Source organism: Strix uralensis, chromosome 4, assembly GCF_047716275.1.
Source record: "Strix uralensis isolate ZFMK-TIS-50842 chromosome 4, bStrUra1, whole genome shotgun sequence".
In the NCBI taxonomy this organism is placed as follows: Eukaryota; Metazoa; Chordata; class Aves; order Strigiformes; family Strigidae; genus Strix; species Strix uralensis.
In genome coordinates this window covers 108,727,417-108,748,477 of record NC_133975.1, presented here as the reverse complement: position 1 = coordinate 108,748,477, position 21,061 = coordinate 108,727,417, and the positions used below count along the sequence as shown (strand labels likewise).

At 45.0% G+C, this 21,061-nt stretch overlaps 1 protein-coding gene across 8 annotated transcripts in view; it reads right to left on the bottom strand.

The window, feature by feature from the left end:
• The window catches only part of ADCK1 (aarF domain containing kinase 1), an 81,864-nt gene that overhangs the window by 48,502 nt on the left and 12,301 nt on the right, over positions 1–21,061 (bottom strand). For 6 of the 8 annotated variants that reach the window (XM_074868512.1, XM_074868517.1, XM_074868518.1 and 3 more), the window contains exon 4: positions 2,241–2,444. The exons of 1 other annotated variant lie outside the window; for it this stretch is intronic. In XM_074868512.1, coding sequence (XP_074724613.1) covers positions 2,241–2,444 — 204 coding nt within the window. Of the gene's footprint in view, positions 1–2,240; positions 2,445–3,650; positions 4,051–21,061 lie in introns of those variants that run through there. One more of the 8 variants, XM_074868519.1, reaches the window with a different exon arrangement.

Below are 21,061 nucleotides of genomic sequence, written 5' to 3'. Positions count from 1 at the left end.
CAAGTATCTCTCTATTTCCAGTTCTGTATTTCTCCCATTTGTTCTGCACTGATCCAAACTGTATGTAATTACTTCTTGGCTACACTTGAGATTCATCTGAGCCTGCTCTTGTGCCTGATGGGGGAACTGGAAGCCTTACCACTGAATTCGAGAGCAGCAGGGTTAGGCCTAGGTGTCCTGGGAAGGTTCCCTCACTGTCATTTTCTCTTCTATTTGAATTCATCTGCAAGTTCTCAGGTGTGATGCTGGCCCCAAGGGGAAGGTTTCAGGACCCCTCTTTGCACTCTCCTCTGCCTTGACATTTCACCTTGCCCTTCTGCCATCTATATTTCAGCTAAGTATATCATATTTAAAATGTACTGAGGATGTAGCTACACTGGAATTAAATTTGTTCTTGAAGTAACCCTATTAAATCCTCTGGGATCCAGCAAAGACAACTTTGGTGCATTAGGTTCCCCAAATCCTTTTTTTAAATACCTTGATTTGGTACCTTGTAACTAATGGACACAGGCATTTACCCCGGCTTTTAATACTTCCCAGTTTCACCAGCTCCTTTATTTTTATATGTCATTCTCTTCATTTCTCTCTTTCATCATCGCTCTCTTTCTCTCATTAGCATTTCCTCTCTGTCTATTTCTTCTCATTTCTACCTTTTTTTCCTCCCTCCCTCTGTCTCTTTAAAATTAAATACTGCCCAGCACTGCCCATGTGGGTGAAGTGAATACTAAGAGGGAAGGCTGCAGTGGAGACTGGATTCGAGCTGCCTCGCTGGGAATCAATGACGCATGGAGGGTTCGTCTAGCTCCCAAAAAGCTGAAAGAAACCAGGGTGTATCAGTGGCAACCGAACACACACTTGAGAGAAAACTGCCCACCTCCAAGCACCTGACTCATCCTCTGAGAGATGCCACACAAACTGAGCCAAAGGTGGCTGCTGTGGTAATTTAATGGGGGTTAACCTTGGGGTGGCTTTCTGCAGCTCCTGGGGAGGGGAAACTGCCAGATGGAGGCCCATGGAGCAGCAGGGGTCTGCAAGGAGCATCCAACCTGCCCTGCTCCATCTATCCACTGAGTTATGAAGCACAGCTAGTACCAGCCATGCTGCAAGGATGCAGTGCTGAGAGAGGGAGCATCTTGCAGGTCAGGGGCTGACATTAACCCTGCCATTAAACTGCAGGGAAATAGTAATTGTCATTCCTGACTAGACAATACCTAGACCCTTAAACTACACATAGGCAGACCCACCCCATCCAAATCTACCCATAATATACCCACTAGGTACAAATACTTCATTTACCCCATCATGTTCCCCCCCCATACCTCCTTACCACACAGTCAGACAGCCCAAAACAGCTCCACAAACCTCTATATATGAGCAACAACAGATATACACACTGCTTCCCTTCTTCAACCTCATGTCTTCCTCCCCATCACATGCACCCTCTCTACCATTGCCTTTGCACACTGTTGCCTCCTGCCTCCCTCTCACCATGTCAGTTGTGATCCTTGAAATGCCTCTCCTCAACCTGGGCTGGAGTGTAAGGAAGGAGACATCTTGTAAGGGGCAAGATGCAGAGTAGCAGAACACCGTCTCCAAATACTGCAGTTACTTCCCTTACATCTAATGAACACAGGCACCTACCTCTGATCTCAGTGCTGTGGGCTGCTGAGGGTTAATGGTGACACAGACTCCTGGGCTACTGCATTACCTGACTGCAAACACCAAAACTAAATTATGTTATTATTTTCTTTGGGGGTTAATTAGGGGCTCAAGAAAGTAAACGGCTGTCAGTGCTAGCTGGAATTGGTCTAGTGCAGCCAGGAGAGTGCAGTCATCTCTCACAGAGCTCTGCTAATATATCTTTGTCCTGAACATCAATACCTCCAGCTCACACACCTCTGTATGGCAGACAGCCCTCCATCCTGACTTCCAGCAGCCCTGTTAGTCTTGGCATAACCTTTGGGGTACTCTGCTCTGCTGAGTCCTGCCATTTCCACCTGGCAGCTTTCACACTCTTAATCCTCTGTTATCTTTTCCTTTCCTAAGCTTGCCAATAATGCCCATCAATGGACAGGGAAAATTAGCATGGCATTCTCCCAGGTACAAGGAGGAGATATCTCCCCTTGGTATCTCTTGCAACTGAGAATCACCAGGGACCTCCTTGTTCCTGTTTTCCTTCCTCTAGATGCCCAGGGCTTGCTGAGGCCTGAGAAGCCAACACAGGCTATGGCTGCCCCTACCTCTTTGCCCAGATCCTCACGGATAACTTGCTCAATCTCCTGCCTGGTGCTCTGCGGGGCCTGGCTGTGCAGCACTTTGAGGGTGCGGGTGTACTCCTCAGGCAGCAGGTAGTCAAGCGCTCCCAGGTGCTGTCCCACCTTGATGAAGGTGCCTCGGTTGGCGCAGCACAGCTCCCGGAGGCGCTCAGCAGAGCGCAGGTGCACCTACAGGAGAGACCAGAACGTCAGCCAAGCCCTTTCGCTGTTACATGCACATGCCCACATATGTACCTTTTATTTGTCCAGTACTTAAACAGACCAGGGATTTCCTTTCTTGAATTTGTGCATCATCATCTAATGTGTCAGCTAAGTATTAGGACTCTGTCCTGATTTAGACGGGCTGAACCAGACCAGGGCAAGATGCTCCAAGAGTATAAGGGGCTTTGACACTTGTTTGCACAGGCACCATGATCAGTGGCAGCACATTAGTTTTTGGCTCTGTCCAGGGCTACATCCTTGCAGAGAATAAGATGTCTAGCTATAGGGCAGCATTGGTTTGTCACTGTGATCCACCGCTACAACACACAGTTTGGGAACCCCTTGTCAAAAGACAAGTCAGGATCACAAATGTGTATGTTGGATTCTTAGTGTGAGTGCAATGAATTAAAGTGAGAAGAAAATGACAGATACCATCCCAGAAAATTCCACGAATTTGGAAGAAGAATCTGTTAAAAATCAAAACTACAGATGTCTATCTGGCAGTGAGGAGGACAATATATGGGCAGTCCTTCATCCTCCTCAGCTTACTCTGACACACCAAAGGGGAAACAGGATCCCTCCAGTCCAGCCAGGTCTTGGTCTTACTGCTTACATTGACAACAAAGTCCGCAGTGACAGCAGTTTTATAAACTAAGAATTAGAAGGCTTGAGAGCTTTGCTCACATTGGCCAAAATGCAGCCATCAAATGACAAAACCGATCACCAACCACTTGCCTGATCTGGATTTCAGCTCCTGAGGTTCATTCTGCCTCTCAAGAACAGACCAGTCAGTGACAATGATTTATTCTACCTTTATTACTCTCACTAGAAAAGCCTTCTGCCAAGGACACAGCTATATTCAATATTCTTTAATAAACTTCAGATAAGTTTACCCTGATACATTAATAAAATCTAAACAAATCAATGACAAAAAATAACTCTGCACCATCTCCTGTTAATGTCTGACACCTATCTGTATGAAGGCTCCTAATTCCTCTGGCTTCTGTGTCAGAAGACATTAAAGGTCAAATCCTGTGTCTGTAGACTTCATCTGCCCAAGATCCTGTGGTGAGAGACTCTAACAAATGCCTCGAAATACATGTCAGAAAGGAACACCACCACAAACATACATGAATATCACCCACCCCACCCCACCCCCATTTAATGGCTAACTTTGCCCTCCGTGCAGAGCAGTGCCATGTCACATCACAGGACTGGGGGAGTATCTCGCATTTAGAAACACGTCAGGGGGACAGACTGGGTGCTGACCTTCAAGTGCAAGAAACACAGGCCTAAGGGACTGTAAGAAGAAAGCCTAATGTGCGAGTCTCACACGCTGAGTGTGAGACTTGACAGCTTGATGCACACATGCACACACACACACTTTGTTAGGTGGGTGTGCAGGGGCAAGGATAACTCACGCTAGGTGAGTGAGCCTCGCCCAGCATATTGCCTGCTCAAAAGCACTCGCAAATACATAGGCAGAAAATAACATCCTTGAGCATGCCTGAAGTCTCCCACATTATTGTGCTACATTTTGCACACCAGCTTTAAAGCTCCTGCTGTAACAAGCAAGCCTCTGCTCTGGCTGTTTCGCTGCTCTCCTCCCTTGCATGTGGCAGGGGCAAAAGCAGACCGTAAGGGGACAAGGAAAGGAAGCTGGGAAAGAGGACGAGAGAGCAAGAGAAGCAGGGACGGAGTAATGGGATGAAAGAGGAAGGTAGTGGGAGGGAGGGAGCCAGAGCAGCTGGGTAGTTTGTCACAGCACGGAGAGTGCAACCCATTACAGGGAAACAGCTTTTATGCAGCTCCAATAATCGCCCTCTGCCCACTGCCTCCAGCCATGGCAGGAAACCCCCCGCCAGCAGGGAAGGGGAAGGGGAGCAGTGGCTGGCCACCCACCTCGAGGCATCAGGCAGCCACAGCCCAGGGCACTGGCGAGAAACAGTGGCAAGGCTCCTTGCAGATGCGCTCCAAAAACCCCAGCACTGAGCACGAGCCAGCACAGGGCCCTGTGACCTCCCACAGGCACAGCAGAAGCCCATCTAATGACTCCAGGCTGCGGCAGGGCTCAGGGCAGAGCAGCAGCAACCCTGGGGCTGTAGCACAGTGCTGGGCATGAGGCCAGCCAGCCAGCTCGGGATACAGGTGCTGGCTCCAATGCACCTACCTGCCCCACACGGATCACCAAGGGAGATGGAAAAAACAGAATGGAAAACTCATGTAGCTGAAAATGTAACTGGTTGTAGACACACTTGGATGCAGGGTGTATCTTCCTGTTGGTCACTGCTGAGGAGGAGGCAGAAATAGCCTCTCTCTCCTCTAGCAAAAAAAGAGAGAGGAAATTTTGGCCCTCCCAAACTTATCCACCCTGTAGAGAACCCAGCTGGCCTCATGGACACAGCAGTCCTGGCCAAGAGAGACAAAAGCATCCTTACAGAGGACTCCAGGAACAAAACAGAACAAAACTCCCATGCACAGCATCCTCCACCACATTCTCACAACTGGCTTGGCTAAAACTCCTAAGAGACAGCTGCCCCAGCTGGCTATTTGGACCAGGGAATGCCAGCTCCTGCCCCTGCTAGAAAGACAGAGTATGACCAGGCAACTTGCCTCAGAAGAAAGAAATCTATCTGTAGCCCTACATTTTACAAAACTCCAGCCCACATTAGAGGCAGAAGTACAGTGAGAATGAAGTAGGACTGTGAAGGCAGCTTCCAAGGTCTCTTTTCTTATCAACCAGGTCAGGATTTTTAGCAGAAAAAAGTTCATAACACTATCTACTAATTGCCTGGATCTCCCCAAGCTAGGTCACAGTCCAGACGCAGCACTTGTTTCTCTGATAGATGACCTTCTCCTAATCATAGGCAAAGTAAGAGTGCCATGTTCCCACTGCTGTGTCCAATACTGTTGACCCACATTTCTGTCCTAGCTTGAAAAAACTGCAGGGTAAATGGAAACCCCTGGAATAGCTCTGAGCTTTTCTCTGAGAAATCTCACAGGATACTGCTCTTTGTCGCACAAGCAATACCTTGAAGACTCTTCTTATCAGGGAAAAGATCTGGGAACAACAGCTAGTCAGACACGGACCCCCTTGTATGCATCAGGCCTAGGAACACGCTGCAGAGAAAGGAAGCATTTCACTTACCAAGGATTACCAAGAACTACCTCCCTCAGGAAGCACTTCAGATCCCAAATGCTGTCTGAGTGTGTATATGGTTCTTTCCTCAGTCCCTATGGGCATCTCTTTCTGTCTCAAACCTCTTTCCCAAATTTCAGCAGGACAAATTCTCCATTGGTCCACAGCATGGGTGTCAGACTCATGTGGTTTACCTAAACCCTGGGTAGATTGCGATTAACAGTGATTACTGAAATTGTTCCAAATGGGCCATAGCAAAAGTAACAACTGTCAGATATGGAGAAGAGGCACCTCTGGGATGAAGCACATACTCAGCAAGCAGAGCTGCAAAGGAACATTTTTTAATTTACCCTTGATGTACAAGCAGACCTGGTTTCTCAAGTCACTTTGATGCTTTTGAAGGAGCCTTTACTCACAGAGACCTTGGCAAAGAACTGCTCTTCAGAGCATCAGACGTGCAAATGTCACAAATTGGCAGATGCTAACCTGGTCTTAAAAATAAATGAATTAATTTAGAAGAAAATAAATACCAAAGTTAAAATATACTGGTGAAAACCTGAGCATCTGGTAACAGACCTGGTGACAAAAGGGCTCAGAAAGGCCACTAAAGACAGTAACGTAAGTGGTGGAAGCCACTCCTCATATGAAAAATCTTTCAGAAAAGTCATTCCAACCCTGAAGGGCATACTCATAGCTGGCAAAACGTGAAATGAGGATTAGGAATGCAGAAAAAAAATTTGAAATGCAATTAGTCAAAGACATAACAAACAAGTCACCAGAAAATCCTAGTGATGGAGTGTTGCCTCCAGGAACACTACAAACACAGACATCTCACAAAGGACATCAGGCTGGATTTTGCCCAGAGGTCAGGGCTAAAAGGGCTGCTCCTCCTCTCCCCTCCATACCAGACAGCACTCTTGTACGGGTGAGCAGGAACAGCTCCACGCCACAGGGTGCCACTCACCTACTCCCAACCTGAGCAAGGGAAAGGAGGCGCCTTCTGCTACAGGCAACTTCCTGCACCGGGCAGGACACTGAGGAGAAACTTGCCCACCACTGCTTACAATGGAGATACGCTCTCCAAGACAGTATTTCAAGAAAGATGACTCCAGAAAATACCTTGAAAACTTCAATCATATAAAAATTACAGATTAATTCCAAAAGTAGCTGAGATGCTAATAATCATAATAAAAAGGGGATCACAGGTTAAAACCATTAGCTTCCAGAGGACTGAAGGGGAACAAATGTTGCCCTGTTTTTAAGAAAAATCCAGAGTAATCTGGGAAATTATGGTCCTGCAAGCTTTTATTCTGTATCAACTAAATTAGTTGAGACAATAATTATAGAAAGTACTAAAAATCATCTAGCTAAATGTGATATGACTGAAAAAAGCCAACAGTGATTTTGAGAGGAAAAAAATCATTCTTCACTAGTCCACTAAAACACTCTGAGCATGTTAACGCAATGTTCAACAGAAGAGAAAAGGAAGATATTTACTGGGACTTTCAATCATAAAGAGTGAAACTAATTATTGTAGAAGATGCAAGAACATCACTTGCTCATTTTATCCCATTCCCAGAATTCCCTCTCTGCAACACCAAGCCCAGCACTACAGCCAGCAGCAGTGGGTGACTCTCTAGTTCAGACAAGGCTGCAACATTTAGTGATGTTTTTCCCACAGCTTCATTTCAACCTGCTCTGAGCTCTTTTAGATGAGGTGATACTGCAGAAGCCCTGTCTACATTAGCACCTGCAATGCTGTTACTTCCAGTAAGGCTGAACTAGCACTAGAAACACTGAGAAATGTGATGAAAAGGGAAACAGGTCCAAGTAGCGCCCACAAGGCAGAAGGGGCTCTCTACTATAAACGGGTTGACCCACACCACTCTCAAAAACAAACAGCAGAGTGTCCCATTACACCCATTCTTACACCAAGGTTTCATTTCCCTGCTAGTGAAAGGCAAAGGAGAGAACGGTGCAGTGACAAAAACTGCATGAGATGCAACAGAAATTATTCACCACTATGGAAAAATAAGTCCTACCAAGTCCCTACCAAAGATAGGTGAACAATCAATAGACTGGCATATCACCATCAGCATTGATGGCTGCAAGGTTACACATATTGGAAGGTCCAATTTATCCTTCCCGCACACACTGATGGGCTCTAAATTGACTGTAACCACCTAACACTTGGACCACATTGCTGTGGACAGCTCAGTGAAGGCACCTGCTCAATGCACAGTGGGAGTCAGAAAAACCCAAACAAGCTGTTTGACTGTGTTAAGAAAGGAAAAGAGAAAAACATTAAAAATATCAAAATGCCATTGTATGAATTGAAAGAACAACCTCACCTTGGATTCTGGACATCCCATCACAAAAAGAGGTACACAAGAAAAAGAAGAGAACAGAGAAGGACAGGGAAAATTGATCATGGACTTGAAAAGAGTGTTAAAAAAGAGATCTGAATTGTTAGAGGACTGTTCAGATTAGAGAGAGTTGATGCATAAGAGAGAAGAGTTATAAGAAATAATAAAATCTCCCATTCGTATTTCCAGCTCTCACAAAACAGCAAATAATAGGGCATTCCACAAAGCAACAACCTTTTTTTAATTTTTTTTTTTTACATCTCATTTTGCACAGTATAGCATTAACCAGTGGCACTCACTGTCAGAGGATAGAGAAACCAAGAGCTTAATGGCATTCAGAAAGGCTTTAGACATTTATGATAAAACAACCATACCTGATTTTATATGGAGCTTTTAATCCCTAAGAGTGCTTTCACAAAGCTCTTTACAAAACTCAGGATCGCTATCCCCCATTTTACAGACTCATAAGAACATTACATGTAATAAAATGTCTAAAGGGCTTTCAACACTCTTGCTCAAGGCATCAAGACAAAAATTACCCTATGGATTAGCCACAGTGAGAGACAGAATACAAGTGGGGTGCAACATTAAAATCTTTAAAGAACCTATTTGGTGTATCCAGCTCTCACATTCAGGTTAAATCGGTCACCCCTTCTGCGGGGGTTCAAACTGCTTCCAAGGATCTTCTGTACTTACTAAATTACCTGCCATTGCAAGGATTTGGGACATTGATGATGGATGAGACAGCTCTCCCAGGAATGCCTGCAGGAGCAGGAGGCTGGACTGGAAGACCCAGGCTGTCACTTGGACTCCATACAGAGGGAAGAGAGGATGTCATCACACCTCTGTAGTGGGTATCCCCAAAACAACTAAGTTGGGGAAGGAGAAAAGACATGTCAGAGAAGGCAGAAAAGGAATCTGGTCACAGCTCTTTTCTCTTCCACCCCTGATAATGACAGGGTCATATGCACACGGCTAGTAAAACTTCAGAACAGCTTTCGATGATCCAGGACAGCATAAACCAGAGAAAAATGAAAGGATGTCCACCTCAATTTAACGCAGCGAGAGACTGAAATCAAGTGCCATGCCAAAAGATCTGTGAGGATGATTAGGGAGGATACAGCTACTGGTGAAGTGAATATGTACTTGGGTGCTTTAAAAACAGCAACAGAAAACCTAGAACCCATTGCAATGACAGTGTAGTTGTGTCTAAGGGGCTGTTATCTCCTCTTTCAACAAATCTGAATAAGCATACAGTTAATATAAGCTACTGTAGCCTTCACTGACACTATCAGCCTGGTAATCAAACTGACTGACAGCAGGGATGCTGCAGGGAGACACACAGCTCTAAATGGAATTGTTATTGCCTCCTTTTTGTACTATCTTTCCTGTCTACCTTTTACAAAAGCTCATTCCTAGGCACACCAGATATTTCCATTCAAATGCTTCCTTATACCAATACTGATCATACTGCTGATCACAGACAGATCCACATCTTTGGACTGGAATAACTCTTGGTGCAATGCACCTCACTCTATAGTAATTCATTATTTGTGTAAGTTACGTATATCATTCCTAAAGATATACCTATGGGTCTCTGCTTGCCCATATGAGAGTAGGGCATTCTGTATGTTCCCACTTAGGCAGGTACATTGTTACCTTTTCAGACCCATACTTGTTAGTTAGTTCCCCTTGGTGCAAACCCTGGTTAAAAAGACATCCCCCTAATTCTCAGTTTTGTCTTCCATAGCTCAAAATATTCCTAGCAGAGATCAAGATCCTTCAGAAATTTGGGCACAACAGTTGGTTGCCAGTGGGACAACCAGGAAGAAAGCAAGCTTTATAGCTTGCAAAGGATGAAGGACAGAGATGATCCCCTAGACTAAAGAGACAATTTCTTAGCTTCTCAGTTTCACAAATACAGGAACAAAGAGTCACTAGCAGGATGACCAGTGAACTCTGTACAAATGGAAGGATATACATGGTAAGCCCACATCAGACAGCTGAAATCTGGTGTTGGTGCTGGGGCCTTGTATCACCAGTGCTAAAGACAGCTGAAATTAAAGCAAACACATTTCATGATTTGTGCAAAACTTCCCTGGAAATCACAAGCGACTTTTCCAAACCTAGGCCAGCCAATTTCATGCTGAACAGATGTGCAAGCTCCCACCATCTGATTCATCAGGACTCTGAATTTCCACACACAAGCGCACACAGACACTGATCTCCCACCTATGCTACACATACTCCCACGCTCTTCCCTCTAATACCCTGACTCACAACATAGTTCCTAACAATCTGCACAGGTGACTAAGGGATGGCCCAGCAATAGACCCTTAGTTTGAGATGCCAATTGATTCAGGAAACATTTATACTGGGCTAAGGTCCATCTCTTCAGCCAGTCACTTCCCAAGCTGCTCTGGAGAGGAGGAAGCAGTGTTCCTCAACCGCAGCACAGAGCACCTGCAGTCACCTTGCTGAACCCTGCCCTTGCTGGCTGGTGCATGCACAACCAGCACTGATCGCCTGCTCGTGTTCCATCTTCATTTTGCTCCAAGCTTGGTCATTTGTGCTCTGATTATCTCTCATTACTGACGACCTTGCTGTAATGAGTTTTAATCTGCCTCGTATTAATTAGAAACATTTTCATTAGCCAGCTCAATTTTAGGTAAATAGCTAATGGAAGCAACTGAGCTGCAATTAGTTATCTGTGGGGCAGTTCAGGAGAAAAATCAAAAGGGAGCAGCTGTTTCCCCTTTAGACACCTCCGTGATAGAATGCACTATTCTGTCTAAGTCTCCTGAACATGAAGAACAAGGATCACAGGGAAGGGATGGTAAGAGACAAGGGGAAAGTAACATGCTAAAATAACCAGGACATAGCACTTCTACGGCTATAGCATTACCTGTCTATTCTCTCTCACTAACAGTTCCAGATCAAACTGTTGAATACAGTAATCTGAGAGTCAAGCTGAGTCCTTTACACCTACAGACATCACCTCCAGTGAACAGGTTCTGCTCTTGAAGCTGTTTTACCCTGCGCCTGTACAACAGGTTCTTCACACGGGCTCTCTTCTTGGGCATGTACACTTATGTGAATGGTACCTACATATGAGGATAAGATCTGATCAGATTTGCATGAGAAGGAAGGGCCAGACCTATGTATACACAAATGTATAACACTTGCAAAGTCAGCAGGTATCCAAAAGTGCCCTCAGTGCCTTGTTGTCTTGATAGGGTTGGTATACAAAGAGATCTGTCCTGTGCTTTGTTGCAGAGCACCCATGGAGGATAGGAAGTAATTCAACAGCATGGCTGCAGAAGGCAGAGAGACATTTACAGAAGCTGCAGTGAAATTAAGCACGTGTCTCGATCCATTGATCACAGTGCCTGCAGCTCCTGTTACAGAGGCAGGTGAAATGATAATAAATTTGACGCAGCATCTCTCAAAATCTTGCTAACAAAATTAATTCAGCTCAGCTTGGATCAGACCATGTGGGATGGCAGTGAAAACAAGCTGAGAGCTGTAAAGACACCATCTTATATGTCTTTGTGTTTAGCTGTAGTGGAGGGCTCCCAGCCATCAGTCCTATTAAGCCCCATTTTATTTGCTATTTTCAGTTGCTATAAGGAACAAGACCAACCGAGATGTGTGTTACATTCAGGTGTGTTCCCTAAACAGGAGCTGCTGACACACCCTACAGAAACCGTAGACTACTGGCTGAACAGCAAGAGATGATGTTGTGCAGCAAAAATTACCTGAAGGGAAAACATTCCCCAGACAGCTATGTCCATGTAAGGAAACCCTGGGAAGGCAGTAGCATGGGAAGTGAGGTCTGGTCCTGGGCCATGGAGGATGGGGGAAGAGCCACAGTAGGAATTAGCTCTCACTGAAGCACATACATTTATGGCTATGCAGAGGGAGGCATTTTATCAGGGGGAGGCGTGTAGAGATGGTCTCTTCACTTAAAAAAAGATCTGAAGTCTCAGATAGAGAGAACAAAACAAACAAGGTAGAGTACATCAGGAGCCACTGTAAGTCCAAAGAACCAGTAGAGTGAAAAAGAGAAAAGAGTTTCATGATTTGTCCTCAGTAATAAAACAAGAAGGCTGACCTGGTAACATTTTCCAACTACTCAAGAGGTCAGACACTGTAAATGGGAAGGGAAACATACAGGGTATTACTAGGGTTAGTGAAGAGGTGGAAGATGAGATGAAATGAGTATCAAGGGAATCTGTTCAATATTGAATACTCCTAGCCTTCAAAGTGAAGTGAATGATGAGGACGGACATCTGACAGCCTCCTTCCTTAGTGCCCACACCCAATCCTGCAATAAAATGGAGCTGGAAAAGCCATGGACTCTACAGGATGCACCAACAGACAGAAGATACACTGAAAGACACACAGACAGGTGAGGTTTATCAGTATGCATGGCTCAAGCACCAAAGGAAAGATGGAGAAAGCTCAGCTAAGTCTCATCTAGTTCAGCAGCTGAGGGTCAAAACAAGGTAGCTTCACACAGTCTGCTCTCCTAGTGTGGGCGTGCAGGGAAGAAGGAAGCGCAGAGGCAGCCGTTGCAGCTGGAGGGGAGAAATCATCACATCCACTTTGTCAACACCGAAGAATCTGGGCTGACATATTTCTCTTCCCAACAGTCGAATCTCACCCTACCAGCTGCACGTCACAGCTGACCTCCAGTCAGGACCTATTTGAGTCAACATCAGGCGATTAAACCATGCAACAGCAGCTTCTCCCCCTTGTACATATGCAACTTCTCCCCTGGCAGGTCACTCCAATGGTCAGGGGAGTAGAGCAAGCAGGCTCCCTCTCTTACAGTCACGCAGATGGGCACCAGCATTCAGCTTGGTCACGGAACTCAGAAAGAAGAGTTTCCATTGAAGTCTCTCTAGAGATCTCAATACAGCCCCTTACCAAACTGACAGAGGCAGATTCCATTCCCCTTCTTTAATCTAAGAAGCTCTGACCTTTAAAGCACAGAATTCTTCCCATAGGAGAGAGACAGTAACACATGAAATACCTAGAAGTGATTAAATTGGATTGACGAGGAAGTCAGTGAAGATAACAACCGTGGGATTACACTGTCAATTCCAAAAAACTGCAGTCACTGTCATAGCACCACATCCAACAGATAGACAGTGGCTGCGGTGCCAGTAAGTCATCATCAATGGCAAAGTGCAGTTCTACTTTTAAAAGTGCCTATGTTGAAAAAAACAAAACCCAAGAAATGTCCCCTTGTTACTCAGCAGCTCTGTTCCCTTCTGGGTATCAGTCAGGGTTGCTGACTTCAGTGAAAAATATATATATATAAATTACTCCAGCTTTTCCATCCAGTTAACACCACACAGCTCCACACCAAGAAAGGCAGATGGTGTCTATTAGCATGTCACCACTAAGGGAGACCGAGCTGGTGTCTCTTCTGATTCATACACAATCAATACACTTGTTAAACTGCAATTAGAAGGTCAGATCCTTCCTTTCAGCCACTCCTGTGCTTTCTCACTGAAAACAATAGGTTTGTGCAGGTGCCAATGGAAGCAGACTGTGGAAAAAATGGGCTTATGTGGGTGCCAGTCAGGGTAGCATTTGGTCTACTGAATCCTTACAGCTACTAGGAACACAAGCAAGAGAGAGAACCTATCTTGGCTTTAAGAGTGCCACTTTAAAATAGCATGAGATAGTAGTTTAATAAAGAAAAACATATGAATATTTGACATGGTACCAAACTGAGATGAACAAAAGGAGAGCCCAGGTGAGGCCGCATGTTGGCTATTCATTACCCAGAGTAGATTACTTTTGCTCCTACAATAAGCAGAAGGAATTACCCCCAGCAGTACCAGAGGCAATTACCTTTCTTGCAGCTGGTATCACAATGAACAATATTGTACATGTCTCCCCTGCACTTTGCTGTGGCTCACCAAGGTTGTGAAGGGAATAAAACTGAGATCATCTTTATATACAATTACATATTCAACATTTTGCCCTTTCCATTGCCAGTTGTTGAGTTTTCCCTCTCATCTAAGAGATGAATGAGCATCCACGAGGCAGGGATGCTGCATTTGTAAATGTCAAACGTATTATAAGAACCTAGACTAAAATAGTCAGTAAAGCTGTTCTAATTTTAAGAAAATGGAGTGTCCCTCCACCTGCAGACTCACTGTCAGCCATTATTTTATTTATGAGGAATTGGGTGCAACAGGAAACATTATGAGTGCATGGAGAGCTGGGCACACAGCCAAGAAGAAAAGGAGGAGAAATCCTCCATCTCCAGGTTACCTCCCATCCAGGATCAAAGTGACTGGTCAGTATTTAAGAGTGGTTTGGCCTAGGACATTCTAAAACAGATTTCTGCACAACTGCCTGTGAAGGAACATCCCTACCCTTATCCCCCAACCTTTCAGAGAAGCAACTACAAATAGCAGGAAATGGGCTTTATCAAGTGGAAATATAGGGTTTAATTTTTCTTGATTTAAAAGATGCTGATCACCACAGATCACCTGTGCAAGCACCCCAAGGGGCAGGGTAAGGGATGACTGGTCCATCACCACCCAGTTACAACTTCTCTGTGGAGAAAACTGCAAATCAGGCAGCGCTTGTCACAATTTTAAAAAGAAAGCACCATCTAGGAATCCAGAAGTTTTGGTCTGAATCTCACAAAAGCAAAAGTCAAGGTTCCTTTGACAAAAGGGGGAGAATCTGGTATAAAAGGCTAATGCTGGACAAGAAAAAACAAAGATGACACTGCAGTGGAGATAACAGGCGAGAGGCACTCTCCATCAACAGGCTAGCCAAAGATAGGTAATTTCTAACCTTGGCTAGAAGGTAAACTCAAGACAAAAGGCAATCAGTGCAAAACCTGACAGCAAAATAATACTGACAAAGATCCTCCAAAGAATCAGACCTTGCTGGCATAATACAATCACTGTGAATAGTCCCAAAGACAAAATTTGCATGCCAAAAATGACCATAGAGAATTAGCACTACACAAGATGGACATGAAGCAAAGCAATGAAATCAGATGCTAGTAATTCAAAAGTAATGCTATCTATGACTTCTAGCCTCAAATATTTAATATTAAAGCATTTACATACTCCACACAGAGATACACAGATCCCATGAAGAAGGATGAAGTCACAGTGAAACTGGGAGTTGACATCAGCAGGCAGGAGAAGATGGAAAATGGGCTAAACATGGTCTTGATTTGGTCTCTGGAAAAGAGTGGAGCTTCCCTGTTCTCTCATTAAGGACATCATGGCATGAAGGGGGGCTGTGCGTTGAATACCACTGAAGATTCATTCCTTTCCTGGGCAGGGACAGAGTGCTGCATGTACAAGCACTTGGCTGGAAGTGGTAAGAGGGGACTCTGGTCTCAACTAGAGAGATCCTTTGCTGAGTCACTACTGCCTGACAACTCGAGTGAGACGTCAAAGAAGGCAAAGCTGAGATCATGAACAGGCCTCCTCCAAGACCTTCTTTAAATCTACATTATGCCTATTCTGAAGCCTAAAATAGGCTCCTTTTTAACTGTGTGCTCATCAGCACCTGGGATTCACCAGCATCCCATAGTAGCCAGTCAACTGTGAGATACATATGTAACTGCCTCTTTCAGAGCACAATTACCAAGTCTACTTGAATTGCTGTCCTGACTACACATAAATTGGGTGAGCTTCTAAACACGGCCATGAACAATTCAGATATTTCAAACTCATCCTCCCCTGGGCTTTAACGGAACACTTCAGTCACAAGGAGGCAAGGTGCCTCGATCACCTCCACTAGAAGGCGGCAGCCATCTGTGGGCCACATCACAACAGTCCCCAGAAAGCACCCCAGAAGAATAATTTGGGGCAGGTAGTCTGCAACTTCCAGGGGGACACAGCAGACAGAATATCATTGGCCATTTGGAACTCAACCAGCACATCAGATCGGACCTCCCTGACACAGGGAACCCTTAGTGGCAATAAAGCAATCCAGATAATAACTTTATGTCTTGTTCTAAAATCCATCAAATCCATAAGGCCAGCATTCCTCACTTCCAAGCTTTCATGATGCTGCTCAACCATGACCCAGACAGAAGACATTGGTCCAATACCAACCACGAAGACCTCCCCTCCATATGGCAATGCCCAGACTCAAGCGCATTTTGGCACATGATATTGGGAAACCAAAAGCTCAATAAAAGCAAGCTTGGAAACCCACTCTATACTCTAGTCCTAGTTTTGTAAATTCCCCATTCCAACAAAATATGTGTTGGCTTACAGAGAAGCACATGTTTCTAGCAGTTATACAGGAGCTGTTAGATTTTACTATTCAGTTGCCTGAAAGAAGAAAAAGAAATCTCCTCTGTTGGCCTATTAATCTGTCATAACGAGATTCTTCATAATTAATTTGTCCCTAACAGTTGCTTTGTAATGGTAGCGAGAGAATACTTCAGGAATGGCAATTACCTCTGGTGTCAAAATGATGAGGAAAACAAATGTTCAACCATCAACAAAATGCAGTGCCTTTTCCACTCCCACCCGATGGTGGGTGACAGCACTGCACATCAGAATTACAGTGTGGTTAATTACTAGGCATGTTGCAACTGAAAATTCATTTCCCCTCTTGAGATGAAATTTGTTGAGCAATGCAGGTGGAAGGAGGGGCATCAGCCATGGGGATGGGGGTTGTGTGGGGAAGTGGTCTTATCTATACACTGCTTCTTCCTTAATTTAAAGGAACTTTCCTTCATTAGCTACACATACATCCCACCATTTCAAAGATTTTGCAAAGGGACAGAGCTTGACTTCTTTGTTGTTGCTTTATTTAAATTTAGTATTCTTCAAATAAAAATTGCATGCCTGCATTAATCTTTCAATATTAATATGAAATATAATGGGGTTTTAGGCTGTTTCTGAGTGGAAGAGTTCCTTGGGCTTTGAGTTCATTTGATTTCAGCATGTTACAGAACCTGACATCTGCCTGTTTCTGGAGTGAGATTTCCAGGAATTAAGCTAAGATACACACAGTGTCTCTCCAGGTAAAGACCAAAGTCTGCCAGGGCTGGGAATCCTACTCCAGAAAGGGACTGGGAAGGGGAAACCTGCCGGCTCAGCCGCCATTGACACAGGTGTGCAAAGCCATAGCCTGGGAGAGCTGTCCTGCCTGGGGCTGGCAACGCATCCACCCAGCACTGGGTCTCCATTTTCTCAGAAAATTAAGATTGTGGCAAATCTTTGCCACATGAGCTACTAATCGGTGCAAGGCTGGGTGGGGTAAATCCATATCAAATCTGCTGGCAGCATGACGGGGGCCAGGGAGGTTGCTGCCAGGGCTGAAGCGTCAGTGGGGAGAGGTAAGGGCAGAGCTGGGGCAGGCTGCAGGAGAATCAGGAGAGCAGGAAGCTGATTCAGGTCTGGTACAGGATGGCAGCACAAGCCAACAGAGAGGTCAGCTGTGCAGGGCTAGTGCGGGAAGCTGCATGCGTTCAGATGGGGATATACCAGGAGAGATGCACCCGTGAAGCTGCTTCTGCCTGCATTTTGCTCAGTCCTCAACCACATTACCAAGCACTTGCTACCCTAAAATTAAAACACAGGTTCAAAAGAATCAAACATCACCCTCACTCCTGGTACAGACTCAGTCCCTAGCCTGTGGCCTCTGGGGCCAATGGATGTCGAGGAAAGTTGCAGTGGATCTAACCCTTCTGGTCAGGGAAGCAGGAGCTGATAGAGCTCTTGGAGTCCTTCACATGCATCAGGTTGCAGACACCTCTTGTCTTCAAGCACAACAGCCCAGTACAAGCACCAGCTCACAGAGAGGAAAGCACGGTTCCAGCTAACAGCCTTGCTGTTTCTCACTCTCCATCGCTCAGGACCCATCATTTCATTATAACAATGTTCCCCAGTCAAGGATCACCACTCCATATATTGGCAGCAAATAACTCCCAATTCAGACTGCCACAGCAAAACCTCAGCTTACTGCAAGAAATAGAAGCAGGGAAGTTGTCCTGGAGAGGAAGAGAGTCAGAAGAGGCGATACCAGGGCACTGCAGAGATGAAACAGCTCCTGCTAAGCTCTGGAAATGCCCAGCTGTGCTGCCTGACTCTGAACGAAAAGGAAAGGGCCCGAGGGAGCAAAGTGTATCTTCACACTTCTCTTCACACAACAGTCCTATGATAAACAAATGGGAGTGCAAAGCCTGGTGCCCTTCGGCAATCCCGTAAAAACCAACTTCCGTTCAGAGCAACCCTACAATAACAAACAGGCTGCCACAGTTACAGAGTTCACAGGCAACTCAAAATGAGTACATTTTCAAACAGAGATTGCAGGGGCAGTGAAGACATTTTAGGAGCTGGGTTTTTTTGAAAAGCAATTCTGCTAGTGACCTTTTCAGTGAATTTACCTTCCAATTCAGCAAAACTGGCAAGACAGTAAGCAGATCCAGGCCTAGCAGGAGGCATTTCATAAAGCACTGTGCATGTGTGTATGCATGCATGTCTGCAAGCTCATGCAGATTCACTGTTAAAGTGGAGCTAGGAACAGAGTGGAGGCTGTACAAAGATGACCCTTGTCACTATGTTTATCTGCTCCCTGTGGGCCCCTTCCAAGTCACATCAGCTCAGTACACTGACAAAAACAAGTTGTTACTGGTGTCAGACCTGCCAAGATGATGCTGCTGCAGAGGAAGGAGTGGAAAGCTGCTCTGAATGGTGCATCATCAGCAGAATTTGCAGCCACTGAGACAGGACTCTCAAGTCAAAAAAGAGACAAGAAAAAAAAAAAAACCAAACCAGTTCTATGGGACCAAAAGTAGGCTTAACTAGGCTAGCAGTGAATGTGATTACCACCTTGGATTCCCTCCTCCAAAGCCATCTTTGAACCTTTGACTCTGTCTTCAAAGTGGCTACTTCAACAAAAGCACTCACACCTGAACACACAGGCACATGCCTACAGGCAGACAGATGTGCCTGTCCAGATGTACAAAAATGCAGACACGTGCTCACATAAGCAGATTTCTAGGCAGAGCACCTGAACACGCTAGTAAATAAAGGGGTAGCTTCCAAACCTGGCACCGAAATTTACATTTTGTTTTGTTCTAGACTAAAACTGCTCCAATGCAAGAGAAACATAGCTTCCTTTTTTCCTAGTCCCCTGGGCTTCCTCAGCCTAGCAGAGTCCTGCCTGGTCCTGGGGCACCCGATGCATGAAGACAGCAGAGTTCCTTTCAGAGACACCTTTCCCTCAAGTATGCAAACAGGGTGGCCCCCACATAGGTAAAGGGGTTTGCCTGGAACCCACTAAGACACCTTCAACATTGCCAAGAAATCCAGAGAAGTTTTTGCAAGATACCACCCACCATAGCAATTCCCTCAACACTGACTTAACGCACTAAATAAAGACACTAGCTTGACAGGTAAGATAATTGTGTGCTGTCCTCCAGCACATTCTTTTATCAGATACACTTTGGGGAGGATGCATTAAGGTCACTGGTTTAGCAGAGCCAATCTACAGTATTCAGTCCTGCTCTGAAACTCCAACCTGGCCTGATACGTGAAATATCCTCCGCACGCCATGCTAGTCTTTTCATTCCTGTTTTTACATCTCTGTACTCCTAATTTGGGGTCCTTCATTGCAAGCTGACTACAGTAACCTTAAAAAAGGCAACAGAATCCACAATATGGGTCTTGTTAAGGGCTCAAAGGACAAACAAAAACATTTGAGAAGCCTAGTTTGCCGTTGGAAGTACTGATGTGTCTCTATCCCCAAGTGAATCTTCTAGGTATCTATTTTTCCTAGTCTCAGATAAGATTATTTCAATTCTCAAGCCAGCTCTCTTCCTATTCTTAAAACAGGTAAAGCACTGGCTACCTCTCAGCTCTACTGATTTTACAGGTAGTCTCCCACAATCAAATCATATAAACTGACCAGTAGTTCAAGGATACACAGTCCTTCATTAAGAAAACATCCCTAATTAGAGCCTGAACCAAAGTCATTAGAACCAATCTTAAGTTACTTACAGTGGCATCCTAAGCAATTTCTGCTTTTTCTTTCCTTCCCTCTTTACACAGACCTTCAACCCTCTGAGAAATACCGTGTTCATATCTATTTGCACCACGCATATCTAGGGTAAAAATCTAGGCAAATACATAAATCGCTCTTCAGAGGAGATATCATCTCTTGCCGTATCTCTTGACTTTGCACTGCTGAATGTTCATTTCACACTGGGACTCGAGGCGTAGTCCAAAAACTAAATAGAACAGGATTATTTCTTCACTTTCCATTTGCTCTTTTTATAGCGGTCATCAAGGTGCAGGCTCCTTGCAGTCTACATCATTCAAGGGCTTCCTAATGGTTTCCTCACTGTACCGGTTGAGATATTCTTCAGATATTCCTCTGGCTATTATGTACCTCTTCAGCAGCTATAAGGAAGCAAAGTAATGAGGTCTACAGGGATTCAAATGACATAGCCCCACCTGGAGGAGAGAAGGTTAAATGCTCCCAAGGCACAGAGTTTCCTGCTGGGGAGGTGCAAAATGCAGGACCCCTTGGGCAAGTGGTTTGCCTGACACTTCACACTCATGCTCCGGGAGTGAAGCACTTCAGAGATGAGGGTGCACAGACAGGAAAAGTGCAATAAATGAGGCATTGCCTCTTTCTTCAGACTTCTCTCCTTCTTCCTCCTCATAAAATGTCACAGTGAGATGGCCCATTTCTCTGAATAAATCACTGCTGAGGACTGAAAACATCTTGTTTCATAGGCACGCATCCCCAAAATAAAGGACTTTCCTAATGCTACAAAATTAAAATCTAGAGATGCTGTGGCCATAATGTTCAGCTGACACCACTCTAGAAAGCAGAAGGAGGAAAAGGAAGTGTCTTATAATTATAAGATTTATTTTACAGCTTGTTATGTGTTTTCAGTGCAAAGCTTTCATGCTTTATGTGTTGGCAGGAAGTTTGCTAGACAGCCGTGCTCAAATGTAGAGTCATCAAGCCACCAGCTGGCCCTGCTAGTAGCTTTTTTAGACTGCATTAGCGTAGACCATGCCTTTTAGATGAAGAGATATCCTGGGGAGCACATA